This window comes from Dasypus novemcinctus, chromosome 12, assembly GCF_030445035.2.
Source record: "Dasypus novemcinctus isolate mDasNov1 chromosome 12, mDasNov1.1.hap2, whole genome shotgun sequence".
In the NCBI taxonomy this organism is placed as follows: Eukaryota; Metazoa; Chordata; class Mammalia; order Cingulata; family Dasypodidae; genus Dasypus; species Dasypus novemcinctus.
This window is the reverse complement of record NC_080684.1, coordinates 8,298,301-8,314,507: the sequence shown is the minus strand read 5'-3', so window position 1 is coordinate 8,314,507 and position 16,207 is coordinate 8,298,301. Positions and strand designations below refer to the sequence as shown.

The following is a 16,207-nucleotide window of genomic DNA, read 5'->3' as shown; positions in this document are numbered from 1 at the left end:
TAGTGATGTTAAGTGTAGCTGACAATGATAAGTAGGATTATTAAACATATGTACATGTGCCACTAGCTCCAGAAAGAATCTCAATGCCAAAATACATTTTAATACTAATTAGAATATAATACATACACCTGGATTTATTTAAATAATACAAATAAGACCCTGAACAATCAATTATAAAAATTTAAAAGCCCATTTGACAGAGAACCATGGAATAGTATATATGTACACTGTCACACTAGTCTTGATAGTGAGGTCCCACTGGTTGCCTTCTGTGTGTGTATTCATATGCAGCACATGTGCTACATAGCTGCATATTAGTCAAATATACATATTTATGACATTTCATATATATCATATATTTATATATGATGTATATGGATAGTGAGATCATATTGGCTACATTATGAATAAATGTATCTTAAACCATGATGCTATCAACCAAATCCTAATATGTTGCTATTTCGATTAATCCCCATGTAAAAATTAGAAGTACGACAGGTGGCTAAACAAAACCTCCTTTAGAACGGATTTCAAGTGTTCTGGAAATTATCATGAATTTAGAAAGGTGTATTTTAAACTACGCTACAACGTGGGCAGCATTTTTAATTAGGGGAGTAACCTAAGTTACAGGTGACCTTCGAGGACCACTGACCACTCCATCCTCATACCGAGTGGACTCTGGCCAACAACTCCTGACGATGAGAATGGAAGGCAGCCTCCCTTTGCTTGACTTCTCTTATGAGGGAGAAAATAAGACCCGACAGATCAGATCTTGTCACCGCTGTTGTTGAAATCCCTCGTTTTCGTACACACAAACTTAGGTTCTGTTTTCATCCACCAATAAACAAAATCAATTGTCCAAATGTCCACTAATAAGAATTTACCCTTCTTTGGGGGGGGGGGGGGGCAATCACGTAAAAGAAAATGATGCCTACAATTTCTAAACTGTACCAGGTGCTGTTTGTTTGTTTTTTATAAAAGTTTACATAAGTTTAAAAACATTTACTTATTTAGAACTTTGATAATAGAGCATAATAAATTGAAAACTAGTCCTGTTAAATTTTTGGTAAGAATTGCGCCACTTTTTATATAACCATCTTCCCCAGTTTCAGGAGGGAAAATCCGTGGAAAGTAACTAGGAAGGTGGAGGGACAGTCGTGTTTAGTACAGATGGTGGCAAACCCTTTCCTTTCAAATTAAGTCAAGCTCAGGACCACAGAAAACCAAATCCTTCCTCATAAAAAGAGACAAAAGGCAAATATAACTATGCATATGAGAAACAGATGAGCGCAGCTCATTGGTAATTCAACAATTATTGATTGTGTGCCAGGCTCTGTTAGATGCCAAGAATCAAACAGTGATCAAGCACAGCCATGGACCCTGCCTTGGTGGATTATAGCAACCAGTACATTGAGAAGTGATCAGTAGCCGAGGACTGCAAAATAAATACTGATAAGAGAAATTCTGTGGAATAGGAAACAGATGATTTTGAGTAACAAGTTGAACCTGCTCAAAAAATAACAAAAGGTGGAATAAAGCCTGATTTCAAAGACATGTGCCGTCTTCACAGTGTGAAGAACAGATAGTGTGCTATCTGAGAAGCTGGGGGGTTTCAAACACAATCAAGGTGAGTAGGTTACTCATCTTCATAGAAACATCAAAGCCAGTAATTTTATATCAATAAAGTAACTCTGCTACCTTAAGATGCAATATATGTTAAATATTTGCAACATGAAATGGAGCATGAGAAGTTATTATACTCTGCTATATTTCTTTAGATGGTGTAATTGGTAATAAGAAACCAAATAGTAATACTTACTTCTTCTTAGGGCTCATTTCTACTGAAAAACATGATATGAAGGAGAATCCATTCTTTCAACACTAGCTTGGCAAGAAGCCCTGCAGTGGCACTATATAAAAACCCATTCATTAAATGGAAAGCCATTGGCACACAGGACGTTAATGTTAGAGAGTACTATATTTTTTTCCCTAAATTGTAGCTATATATCCATAGTCAGACCAAATCTGAAACAAATTAAAAAAAGCAAATGGAAACAAAATTATCTAACCTTATGATGTCTTTGGCTTTATATCCTATATGTTTAAAATCAAAATTAAGACGCAGTTCATCCAAAGGAAGATCCCATATTTTGCTCAATTTACCCATTTCATTGGGAAAGGATCTCAGTTCCAAGTTGTAACTAACATCAAGAGATGTCAGATTTTCAAGACAGCCAATCTCAGGAGGAATCTTAATGAAATAAAAAGGGCAAAACCTGTTGTTCAGAAGGAAGAAACGTGTGCTGCCAGGAAACAAGACACTGATAAGAAATAAGAAAGGTTCATCGATCCTATCAGCAATTTGACCAACCTTTCAACAGAGTTCTAAATCTTTCTACATGCTTGTCATAAATTTTCATTATAAACATTGAAACACACTTGTATAAAGGAGTTATCCAAAGCAATCTTTGTCACTTATTTATAATCTTTAGAAACCCAATCTCCCTTGGTAATACATTTCTTAAATGAACAAATGAACTTACACTTTAGGTAATACCTTAATTTGGTGCTTTTTACATATGTTCTCTATATAACTTTTATAATAATAAACATTAATTTGTTAATAAAAAAGCAGGTATCAACAAATATTCAGTTATTCCTAATCTCACAGTTTCTGACTCTGAAGTTTCTTCTTGGCTTTTATAGGCAATAGTCTCAAACTATGGGGGAAAAAACTATTTGAGACAACGGATAATGACTTTCAGATTTATAACAGACGCAATGGAGAGAAGCAAGCAGGCTGGTCCACATTGCTCTATTTGCCAACAACTGTCAAAGACATTTGAGTGTGTTGAATGATGGATGCAGAAATTTAAAAACACAAGAACACAAGTCAGCTGAAAACACAGGATACGTACGACCCAGAGGCAGCTGAAAAATGGAGGGACTATCTTCAAGTCTGTTAACAGATCAGAAATTTGGTGATACAGTGGCACGCATAAAGCGTTATACACATTTGTAAGTAATATCTATATATTCGTATAATCCCTCAAAAAATATACACAAAATAATTACGTAAAGAAATTAATCAATGTTATTATACCTATTGACATCAATAGGATTATATAATATCTTACTCAAAAAGTAAGCAAAATCAATTAATGGATTTTCACAGTGCATATTATAAGAGCATATCCTAAAACTGGTAATAATTTTAAACAATCAAAGGAGACCTCTTACCTCTTTTAATTTATTATGAGAAAGATGAAGTTTCTCTACCCTAGACCATGCATGTGCTTTTTCACTCAAGTCCAAAATGCTGATCTGATTACAGCTAAACAAAAGTTCCCTTAGGTTCAAAGATTTCCAGTGCGCAGGACCTGGCAGATACTGAATGTCGTTGCTGCTCATATCTAAGGCCCGCAAGCTAAAACAATACAAGGTCAAGATAAAAGCCAAATCAGTGTTCCCAAAATACATGAAATAACGTCCCAGGAGGGAAAGTCAGAGATTACTTTAAAATTAAAATTATTTACATATAAGAACACATGTGCGTTTGTGGGAATATACAGGTATATATTGAAAAGAGCTAGGAAAAAAGCTCACTAGGAATGGCATTTAAGTGAATAAGGGTCTTTCAAAGCAGAAGTTCCAAGTCCCTGACTTCAGACGCTTGAAAATGTTGATCTTGGAATAAGGGGAAGACCCAATGTTTTACAAATATTTGTGGTGCCTGAGAAATAATGATTAACAACTGCAAAGAGCATTAATAAAATTTCTGCCTTCTATATAGGGCTATATAGGGGTAGCCCTATTTCTCCTTTTGGTGTTTGCTCATTAGTGGGGGGATTCCTCAGCAGTTGGGCCCTAGAATTAATTAATCCTGGGCATTCATTTACCAGCTTGTCTCTGTATAATAAATGACACAACACTGAGCATAGTGATTTACGTAGAATTGTCCCTCAAAGCACACTGATTGCTTTCACACAGGAACAGGCTACCCAAAGTTTGTAGGAAAGAGCAGAAAAACTTGTGTTACATGTAAGTGTAAATGTGTAGGAAGAATAAAGACTGTGAGCAATTTTGGTACATTAGGCTCTGTATAAGGTTGACTTTTGCAATTTATATACTGATCTCCTTTAATCCACTGTATTTGAAGTATGATGGATTAATTCTATACTCATACAATCATACCCCTGCTAAACAAAGGTTCACGTCTACATAGCCTTGTCTTCTTATTATAAAATGTTACTAGGTTTTTCCCTAGTTACTAAAATGTGTGGAAAAGAAGAAAATGCAGGTGATGATGATATTAGACATGTATGTCTAACAGATAATGCAGGTGGTACAAACCTGACAATCACAGGTTTTCCAAAAGAGCACTGCCCCCTTACCCTGAATCAAGCACTTAAAGACGGCCAACTGTGTACTTGTTTGTAAAACAAGAGGACAAAGGTAAAGCGAAAATACATATAAAGTGATGGAAATGAATGTCCAAAATGAACATGCTAAAGTTAAGGTGGAATTTGAGACTGGATAATTTGTTTAGCTCTCTGGAACAGTATCTTCTCTTGGCATATATCTCCTATTAAACTTCCATAAATATTTGACTTTCAAGCACTGGACATAAACTATGTAAAATATGAGACCACCTGTATTCTATAGTGATAAAGTGGAATAGTAACAAAACCCATCTTATAGGATCACTGAAAAGATCAAAGAGATAATCCACTGTAGAACAGCTAGAATTTACCTGACACATTCACTGGTTAGATTGCAATGAACTATTATTTACTTATCTATTTATATGTTTGCACATTTGTACTTATGAGTTAATTTCAGAACATATGACACAATTTGAACAGTATTTAAGGCAACAACATGATCAAAATCCAATTAATGCTTCAATTTATATATAACAGGTAGCATTCATTTTCAGTGGAATTAACTAAAAAACAAAGAAAAACAAAACCTTGGAACTACAGAAATTGTTCTAATTTCACCTAAAATGTCACTCAAACATAATTTCAAAGTTAATAGTATATTGACAACATAGTAACCTCTGAGAGCAAATGAAATTTTAAAAGTCAAAGTAATAACCAAGGCAATATCATTATATTATAATAATGAAAGAATTAATTAAATGGTCTTTAGTTGTTTCTATACAATGGCACCCTAAATTAATATAAAAGTATAAAACTCAAAGTAATTACCTGGTTCTTCTGTCAACTGAAAGCCAAGCATTCATATATTTAAAACCATTAGTCCTGAGTAGGTTTAGCATTCAATTATATTTATATGCCTAAACCAAAATCATGTTTCTGAAGACTCTGTTCTAGCTCATGTGGTTTTTAAAATTAAAATTATAAACTTACTGTGGAAGATTTAAAATTGCTTCCGGAATACATGTAAATTTGTTTTGAGATAACTTTAGGCTTGTTATGGAAGATGGCAAGAAGGGCATAGCAACTAAAAGAAAATAAAAATGGGATTATGGGGCATTTTAATCATTTTAACTAGATTTCCTCTAGATTTAACAATAAAAACAGCTACCAATTACTTGTCACTTTAATTTCCATTCTCTTTAAAAATATCTATTTTTAAAATAAGGTAATATATCCTTAATACTGCCTCTAAACAATAAACTAGTAACATCATACATACCAGAGTCATTTACTCTGAAAGTTAAACTGTAGAAATATAATTTATCTTTTCAGCATCTGTACTAGGTTATTAGAATGCTCATTTCAAATTATTTATGGTGTTATTATGTGACACGCACTATAGATCAATTCAAATTACTCTCAATTATTTACTAACAAAACACTTTTGTGGTCTCCACCAGTGGCCTTCAGAACCATTAAGTAAGATAAAATATGGGAAGTCCCTGTTTACTTGTCCCTTAATATTAGATCTTTCAGAATGAGAAGTTTAACAATTTTAGAAAGGCTAACAGGTGAACACAATTCATTATATTCTCTCATATGCTAGGAAAACAGGATATTTTATGACTTTTAAAAGAATGGATGATGCTATTGTATAATATATAATATTTTTCACGGAGCAACTGCGCAACAAGTACATATTAACTTTACTAATTTGAAAGCTGTAAAGTGGTGAACGTGCTTTGTAAGAAAACAATGACAACAATAATCATCACACTGGTAAACCAAACAATTTCTGAAGAAACTTCAGCATCAAACCATGTATCAGGGTACAGATGGTTTGGTAAGTTGAGCCAGCCATGCCTGTTTTTAGCTTAATAGACTGAAAGGAAGTACAGTGTAAAAACTATTTGTATTGTCCTTCTCATCTATATTATTAGAGAAAATATAACCTGCTAACTTTTCAGTTGAAACTTAAGCATAACGTTTAAACCATAAAGCTACTTCTGCATTCCCACCTAAAAGTGCATATACAGCTCAGCCTGGAATACCAAGAAGGCGTGGTAAGGAAGACACCGATACTGAACACTTACCAAGAAAATTCATTCTGGCACTGAAACATTCCACTCTAGGACAAGCCTCAAGAAAGTCTTCAGATAGGGATGAAATCTGGTTTTTACTAAGGTTTAACGTCTTCAGTTCCTTCAGCCTCAGGGAAAAACATATTCCTGATAACTTATTTCTAGTCATAAGATCACAAGAGACAAAATGAAGATCAAGTTATATAAATGCTTATGCTTTGAAGAAAAAAATCAAAATAATTCCCCTTCAAAGAATGTCCCTTATTAATTGTGAAATTAGTTGTAAAAATCCAAGTCAAGTGATGGAAGCTGTAATATTATCTATCTAAGCCTTTTATCTTATTACTGTTTAAAAACTCCTGACTTTAGGAGCAATGTGAGCATATTTCACCAACCTTACGAAAGTTCAATATAAGGCAACTCTTTTGTCTTTAATGACCCTCTTTCTTACCCTTCTAAAATGAGCTGTTCCAGTTTCTCTGCCACCTGGGCGAGATTCTCAGGTACAGAAGACAGCTGATTATACGACAGGTTAAGCTGCTTCAGGGTCGCACACCTCACCCCAGGATCCAAGGCTATCGAGGGTCCAATGTCATTTCTAGAAACGTCAAGGTTGGCAATGCAATTCATTTTCAACACGTAAGACGGAAATGATGTAAATTTATTACTGTGCAAGTCCAAATGTGTCAAACACTTCAGAGTCTGAAAAGATAATATTTTAAAATTCCAAAATGAACCATCTGAGAAATACAATTGTAGTTAACATATCTGGTTCCCACACCTCGGGTAACTAAAGCCAAAAAGAATTTTCAAAACCTTGCAAGCACAATACACAACACAACTTTAGAATACTGACTGACGCAACCAACTCTGCTCTAACCATCTCTGCCATAAAAGGCAATAGGTAGACTGACAAAAGCAGGTTCACAAAAAGAGCATTTAGAGTTTAAATCAGTTATTTCTGTAGATTATTCCTGAAAAAAGGAACATGGAAGCACAACAAGCCTCAACAAATACTTGAATTAATTAATAATTTAACGAATAAGTACTAAACATAATCCTGGGAGTACATGGTTTTAAACACATTATGCATTTTAACATAAATAAGATATAAACATAAAGCTATTCCTTTTTTCTTTCTTTTTTTTTTTTGAGTACCGGGGCTGGGGACTGAACCTGGAACCGGGGACCTCGTAAGTTGGAAGCTGATGCTCAACCACTGGAGCGACATAGCTCCGCAAGCTATGCTTATTTTTATAATGACAGTGTCAAACCTTCCATTTACAAATTGTTTCAGTTTTTAAAACCTTCGGTGTGGATTGTTTTCAAATGGCTAAAATGCTAAAAATGATCACACCTCTGCTCCTCTTTATACATCACTACATTTATCCTCACAAGGAATCCCGAAGAGATGATGCGATTAGAGAGGACCGCTCCCCAGTTTTCTTGAAAATTCCCACCTTATTTTAGAGCCTACGAGCTTATTCAGAAGGAAACATTTTAAAATTATTAATTCCCACATTTTAATCCAAAATTTTCTTGCAAAAAGGGACACTGCTATGACCTCTCTGGCATTAACAGAAAAGTGCTACCCTTACTGGTAACATCTGGACGTTTCCCTGGGTCCTAGCAGAAGGTTCTGAGCTGGTCCACTCACTTTATGCCCTTATGTATCACCTATTCAAACTCTCATAAAACACTCTTAGTAGTAGCTCAGTTCAATTCCAATGTTCCTTCATTATTCTTTTAGAAAATATTTACTGAAGGCCCACCAAGTGTCAAGCATTTACTAATTCCCCCAAAATTTAATTATCTATTGAGCCCCTACTACATATACACACATACACATATACTATATATATACACACACACACACATATATCAGACCTTACTAGGTACTGGGGATAGACATGAAAAGCCTGCAACAGTTTTTCTTCCCAAGAAGGTCACAGTTTAGTGAGGGCAATATGTACTAGGTCAAAACACATAAGCGTAAGAGCTTTGGGAGGAAGGAGCTATGGAAATGTAAGCCAGAGGTGGGTTCCCAGCCTAGCCTGTAGAGAAGGGGAGAATGTGGGCAGAGGATGAGGAGGTGACCTGGCTGATGTGGAGAATTTACCCACGCAAAGCGCTGGAGGAGGGAAAAGGTACATTTTAGACATGGGAGGTGGGGTGCAGTGGTTATCATTTCTTCTTTTTCCACTCTCCAGATACATAAACATTAAGATAAAGACTCTACTTAAATATACTTAAAATTCATGCAATTTGTTTTTAAAAGGTCTCAAAATCATAGTAAGTTTTATAGGTTCGAAAAAGCGAAAATGTATTTAAAGCAAACTAGTTACTACAAAAGGTATTTGTCGTTCAGTCCAAGAATTCAGTTAAATAATTTAAACATCTGTATTAAGATAGTTTTATCATTACATCTTCCTTGGTTTAACATTTCATTCCGACCTATAGTATATAAAAACCAGTCAATGTTGAAGGACTATCTGGTCAACAAACTATTTTATATTTTAATTTTAATAAATAGAAACTTGAAGGAAAGTATGCATTTTTAGGAGTCGTATAGTGTTATAACTGAAAACCTGCCTTTAGGATCATTTCATTGAGCCTCTATTCTGCTGAGAAACAGAGGTTAAGCGCATTTTAAGTGAAATGTTCTTCCTGTCCCACAGCTAGGAGCTGAGCCAAGGTCAGCACGACCAAACCAGGTCTAATTCTAGTCTACCTAATTTAACTTAAAGTCTTCAAGCTGCCTTTCTAGATCTAAATAATTGAAAGCATAGCCAACATAGAGGCTTCAGACTTTACCACAACCCTGTGTCATCAGGACAGAACCTAGAAATCCTTTTTTAATCAGGTCTCTATTTCCACTGCCTGGCCTCAAAAACATTTCTGAAGACCACATAGACTAAGACACATCTGTATGAAAACTGGAAGAAGGGGAGATTTACTGCCCAGTGACACAAAAAGTGCCTTCTTTTTCAAGATTTAAGCATGGCAAGAGGGATGGAAATGCAAACACTCTTCAAATAGCCTGAGAGTTAAAAGGACAAATTAAATTTACTTCACATAGCTGTGGTGGAAAGCTCGTGAGTGCGTTCTGATGAAGTTCCAGCTTTTCAAGATGTTCCAAATGACAAGTTATACAGCATTTCTGGCTTAGGGCATCGATATCTCTTAGTTCATTTGCTGAAAGATCTAGTGATGTAATGTATTCTCTCTCAGAGGCCAGGGAAGACATGCTCTCTGAATGCCTTACATGGGGTTGAAGTTTTGATGACCCTATTGTCAAAAGCAAAGAACAAAAATATAACCAAATAATTCAAGTTTGCGTGGTAAATGTTTACTGAGCACATTCCTTGTCAGGCTCTCGTCTAGGCATAGGAGAGTCAGTCAAATTTCAAACCATGAAGCTTAAATTCCAGTGGCCTAGATAGGCAGTAAATAATATATATTTAATATATCAGGTGATACTAGTGGGGAAAAAAAAAAAAAACCTGGATGAGATGATACAGAGTGGCAGTGGGAGGGTATTATTTGCCTTTCGGAAAAAGCACGGAAGGTGCAGCACTTTGATATGATTCATGAATCCCAAAAACAGATACTGGATTATGTTTGTAAACTTGTCTATACCTGGGCATGATTAAATTATGATTATTTGGCTTTGCTCAGGCCATGTCAGTAGGGGCAGGGACCCAGAGACAAAAGGCATGGCAAAGGACAGAGTTGGAGGTTTCGATGCTGGAGACTTGAGCTTGAGCCCTGGGAGGTAAGCACACAGAGGAGCTTGGTCATGAGGAAAGAGAGAAAGCCCCGGGAAGAGAAACAAGCCATTCAGCTAATAGTCTACAGCTGGCCTTGTGGAGAAGCTAGAGGAGCTGAGCCCAGAGAGAAATGAAGCCCAGGAAGAGAGGAACCCAGGACGCCTGAACCCTCAAGGACGTCGGCAGCCATCTTGCCCCAACACGTGGCAAAAGACTAGTGAGAGGAGTAGCTTATACTTTACAGCCTGGTAACTGTAAGCTTCTACCCCAAATAAATACCCTTTATAAATACCAACCGATTTCTGGTATTTTGCATCAGCACTCCTTTGGCTGACTAAAACAGAAGGGATAAAAGCATCTAAAGTAATGGTCATTAAATATAAATTTTTAAATCTATGAGTATATTTTATTCTTTTAGAGTCTATGGAAATATTGGTGACTAGAGACTGAAGGTTACATAAAATTAAATTGGTGCCAAGAAAGTATAAACAATCAGAGTAAATTTAATAAAGTACTATATTCTGCCCAAAATATCTATTTATTTATAATCATCTCCAAATACATACTGAGTGAATCATCTGAAGATAATATTTTTCTTCTTCGCTTCCGTAAATCTTCATGATCAAGTATAGGACCCTATTAAACAAACGTGGAAGTTCATATTAAAATCACTGTTATTATATATTATTTTATATAATTTTCTTAACAACCAAACTAATTTTCCCACTAAGCTGTTTATATAAAGTAGAACTAGCCTACAGAAAGACTGAGAACTAATTTAACCTACCCATCTGTAGTAATTCATTTCGCCCATTTTAAGATAACCAACATAAAAGAACCCTTATACTTGTAACACTGACTTATGATCAAAATTAGAGCATAGGTCAGCTTAGATCTTTCAGAATGAATCTGAAAAATCAGCAGCTCTCTATTTTCTCAACTAGAATTACCCAACTCCTCATGTAATTAAGCCACAGTCCTTCCATGGTTACCTAAACATATGGGAAGTTAAAATAATGGTTTTTAAAAAATGAACTGATTCTGAATATATGAAAGAAATATATGCTCTAATGAACAATGAAATTATGCTACTCCATTTCTCCATGTTGCTCAGAATCCTTCAGGCTCCTGTCTGGTTTTCTCAGAAATCACTAGAAGGTTTGTAGCTAAAGTACTGATGGGAAGAACCAACACTATTAGGGACAGACCTAAACGGAGCTCTGTAGACATGGCACTCTGAAAAGCGGAAGGGCAATAACCACTGTGAATAACTGTATATTCAATACACATATGCCCCAGATAAATTTATACTCCACATGCTCAAAAGCCTACAAACATTAACATCTAATTTGTTTTCTAATTATATGTTACGTTTTCATAATTCAGGTAATTTCTGCACCAATATATTTTTTAATTGCACCAATAATCTTTGACACATAATTTATTAAGAGAATGTCAGCACAAAACACACAGCATTTTAAAATTGTAAATCACAATGTACTTACCAATGAATTGGAATGCCTTCGCAAATTTGGTGAGTAACGCTGCAAGGCAGACTCTCGGTAAAATTCTCCCACACTAATTGAATTTGATTTCTTTTTCACAAGAAATGAGCCTTCACTTCCTATTTTCAAATAATTAAAGAACATAAAGAATAGTAAGAAAAGCTGACATCGAGGCAAGATGCAAGTATCATATAATAATCATGGAAGATTAAAAATATTTTTGTTAGTGGAAATAACACAATTCCATTTGTAACATCCTTAAAACTGAAGTGATAAACTATGCGAGCTCTTTATTTTCAAAATTTAACTGCATTTTTCTTCATCCACAAATATTTATTGAATGGCTGTCATACACGAGTCACAGAGTAAGAGCTGGATAAAGAAGACCAGGAATAAAACCCATGCCTTAAATACTGAAATCACACGTTTAAATTATTTAACCGTTAGCAATCTTGACTACATTGTTACCAGAATTTCTTAAAGCTTCACTTATGGACTGATATTAAAATAAACACAATGAATTTAACTGGCAATAACTGTTTTGAAATAAAGGGATAAGAAATCCTTTTAAAATTATGGATTCTCAAGAAATTAGGATCAATAAGCAAATCCTATTACTAATGAAAAATAATGTGAAGGCACTATTAAAACTTTATAAAAATTAAAAATCCACCACTTTTTACACCTTAGAAGGAGAAAAAAATTTAAGAGCCTAAACCAAGCATAAAATCTACATACCCAAAAACAACTTTAAAAAATATTCAATATAAATCTTAAAATTGATACAAACAATTCTTCCTCATTCATTACTAAAATTCATCCCATAATTTATTTTAAGCTTAACAATTTTAATAAAATATAATTTAACTATATTCATATGTTCTATAAGTTTACTATAGTTTGTTATCCTATTCTATGTTTGTAAAAAGTATATTGCATATTATTTATATAAGCAAAACTGCATATTTTATAATTATTTTTATGTTAACATTTCTAATTTTTCCTTTTATTTAAAAATACTTGGAGAGAATTCTTCCTTTGGCCAAGACAGAGGAGCAAGTGCTATACTTAACCATTCTCCATAAATAATTAGAATATTCGACACAATGTTTTAATCAAATGGATTCAGACACTGGGCAGTAAACAGTGCAGGTATGTTGAAAGAAAGGAAACAATTGATGTGAGCCCTATGATAACCCTGGATTTTTGCCTGAAGGCAATTTAAAGACCATGGAAAAAGGAAGAAGGATTTTATTTTTATTGCTTTTTAGTATTTGTAATTTTCTTTCATTTATTTAGGAAGAAGGAATTTAAAAAGAGCTTCACCAGACACGAAAGGAAAAATACTGTTTGATTGCCCTATTATGAAGTAAATATATTATGTAAAATATAAATATGTTATATAAAATATGAATATGGGTTGAATTGTATATATAAGACCATTTTTCCTTGAAGCAGAACAAATGCAAGTTAATACTACACAATGTTAATATCAAACAAAAACAAAAAACCATACTAAGTGAAGGAGAAGATACACACAATACTATATATTGTATGATTGCATTTACATAAAATGCAAATATAAATCAATTTATAAAGATGAAAGACTAGTTGTTATGTAGCTCTAAGGAAGGAATACTAAGGGGTTTGGAGTCTTTGTTTTTGGAGTACTGAAATTGTTTTAGAATTTTTAAGATAATGAATATACAACATTGTGATTATACTAAAAGCCACCGTTTATATACTTTGGATGGAATAGCAGATATGCTATATCAGAAACAGCAGATACGTACAGTGGGGGAAACATAGAGGGACTGAAAAGGGAGGAATTTTCTTGTATTTCTTTTTATTTATTATTATTAATACTGAAATAACAAAAATGCTCTAATAATAATTGAAGAGATGAATGCAAGACTGTGATTATAGCAAATACCACTGATGGTACACCTTAGAAGAATTGTATCCTTTACTAATATACATCAATGAAATTGATTTAAAAAAAAAGAAGGCTTGATTGCTTTCCTGAGATGAGGGGATGGATATGAGAGTTCTCAGAGACTAAGACAACTTAAAGTTCTGGGACAGAGATATGGAAAAAAGAGCTCCAGATATCTAATTGGTGTCCAGCAGACCTGCACTGAAAAAAAAAAAAATGTGAAAGCTAGTGTTGAAAGAGGAAGAAAATGATAGATGCAAACCTAAATCAGTACAAAGGGATTAATTCATTGAGAAGAAATGAATAATAAATATTGATGTGCCCAATAACAGAGCTTCAAAATACACAAAGCGTAAACAGAACTGAAAGGAAAGTGAACAAATCCACAATTATAATTTCAGCATGCCTTTTACAAATAAAACAAGAAAATCAGTAAAGATACAGAAGACTTGAAAACCAGTATCAAACAACTTGACCTAAACAATTTAACACAACAGCTGAATACATATTCTTTTCAAGTTGCACATGGAACAATAACCAAAATATGATAATCCACAAAACACGTATCAGTAAACTCAAAAATTGAAATCATCAGAATCTCTGACTACAAGGTGAAATTTGAAATCAATAACAAAAAGTTATACGGAAAATCTCAAAATACATGGAAATTAAACAACACTCTTCTAAATAATCCATGGGTCAAAAAAGAAATCGCAAAGGAAATTAGAAAACATTTTGAACTGAATGACAACAGAACATATCAAAATTTGTGTGATGTGGCTAAAATAGTGCTTAGAAGGACATTATATAGCTTTATATGTTTACATTGGAAAATAAGAAAAGTCTAAAATCAATGATCTAAGCTTCTACACCTAGAATCTATAAAAAGAAGTCAAAAAATAAGAAAAAGGAAATAATAAAAATTAGAGCAAAAATCAATGAAAGCGAAAATGGAAAAAACAATAGAGAAAAATCTATTAAACAAAACCTGAATCTTTGATAAGGTCAATGAATGGGGTCAACATTTAACTAGACTGATCAAGAAATAAGGACAAAGACTACCAGTGTCAAGAATACAGGGGCAGATATCACTACAGATCTTACAAACATTAACTGGATAATAAGAGAATTATTATGAATAACTTCAAAACATTTGAGAACTTAAAGGAAATGGACAGATTTCTTAAAAGTCACAAATTACTAATACTGACTCAAGAAGAATTAGAAAATTGAAATAATCACAAATATATTAAAGTTATTAAGTTTACAGTGAAAATCACCCCCATCCAAATAATTCCAAACATAGATGGCTACACTCATCAATTCTATTGAACATTTAAGAAGAAAATAATACCAATACTATATAAACTCTTTCAGAAAATGGCAGAGTTGGGACTATCCCCCAACTAATTTTATGAGGTCCACATTACTCCCATAACTAGAAGGAAACATTAAACTATAGATGCAAAGCCCTTAACTAAGTTTTAGCAAATCAAATCCAATAATATATAAAATGATAATATACCATGACCAAATGATATTTATTCAAGGAATGCAAATTTAGTGTAACATTAGAAAACCAATTAATATAACTCATTCTATCAACGAAATAAAAGAAAATATGACCATTTCAATAGATGCAGAAAAGCATTTTCAAACATCCTTTAGTGATTTTTTTTTAAAAAAAGGCTCTCAACAAATAAAAAATAGATGGGACGCTTCCAAACTCTGATAAAGGGCATTCCTTAAAATAACTACAGGTAACAACGCACTTAATGGTCCAAGACTGAACGCTTTTCCCCTAAAGCATTGTTTGGAATATTGTTTGGAAGCCAATGAAAGATGCCCACCCTTACCACTTGTATTCAAAACAAGACTAGTGGGCCTAGCCAGTGGAATAAGACAAGAAATAAAACTGCCTTTATTACCAAATGGCCTAATTTCAGACATAGAAAATCATAAGGAAGCTGCTAAAAAAAAGGCTACTGGAACTCAAGTAAATTTAGCTAGCTCACAGAATAAAACCGTTAGAGGAAGAAATCAATTATATACTAGCAATGAAGTACTGGAAATTGAAATTAAAGCACAATATCATGTACATCAGCATCAACAAACATTTAATACAAAACATTGCTCTGAGAAATTTTTATTAAAGACTTTAAAAATGAAAGTATTAATATATACCACATTTATCAGAAGACAGTATTACTAAGACATCATTTCTCCCAAACTGATCAAGAGATTTAGTCTATCCCAATAAAAACAACAGCATGATTTTTAGAAGGATTGATTTGCTGATTCAAAATGTATATGGAAATGCAAGGCCCTAGAATAGCCAGAACAATTTTAAAAAAGAATACCCGGGAAGCAGCTGTGGCTCAGTAAGTTGGGCTCCCGTCTACCATATGGGAGGCCCTGGGTTCACGTCCCAGGGCCTCCTTGTGAAGGCAGGCTCACCCACTCCTGCAGAGAGCTGACAGCCTGCGCCAGCTGGTGCAGCAAGATGACGCAACAAAAGGGAGACAAGCAG

At 34.0% G+C, this 16,207-nt stretch overlaps 1 protein-coding gene across 1 annotated transcript in view; it reads right to left on the bottom strand.

Annotated features, from left to right (window-relative positions):
• The window catches only part of LRRK2 (leucine rich repeat kinase 2), a 174,027-nt gene that overhangs the window by 76,460 nt on the left and 81,360 nt on the right, over positions 1-16,207 (bottom strand). Inside the window, exons 21-28 of the mRNA XM_071218762.1 lie at positions 11,742-11,860; positions 10,803-10,872; positions 9,537-9,754; positions 6,918-7,168; positions 6,479-6,627; positions 5,376-5,469; positions 3,241-3,427; positions 2,070-2,251 (exon numbers count right to left, since the gene is read on the bottom strand). Coding sequence (XP_071074863.1) covers positions 2,070-2,251; positions 3,241-3,427; positions 5,376-5,469; positions 6,479-6,627; positions 6,918-7,168; positions 9,537-9,754; positions 10,803-10,872; positions 11,742-11,860 — 1,270 coding nt within the window. The remainder of the gene's footprint in view (positions 1-2,069; positions 2,252-3,240; positions 3,428-5,375; positions 5,470-6,478; positions 6,628-6,917; positions 7,169-9,536; positions 9,755-10,802; positions 10,873-11,741; positions 11,861-16,207) is intronic.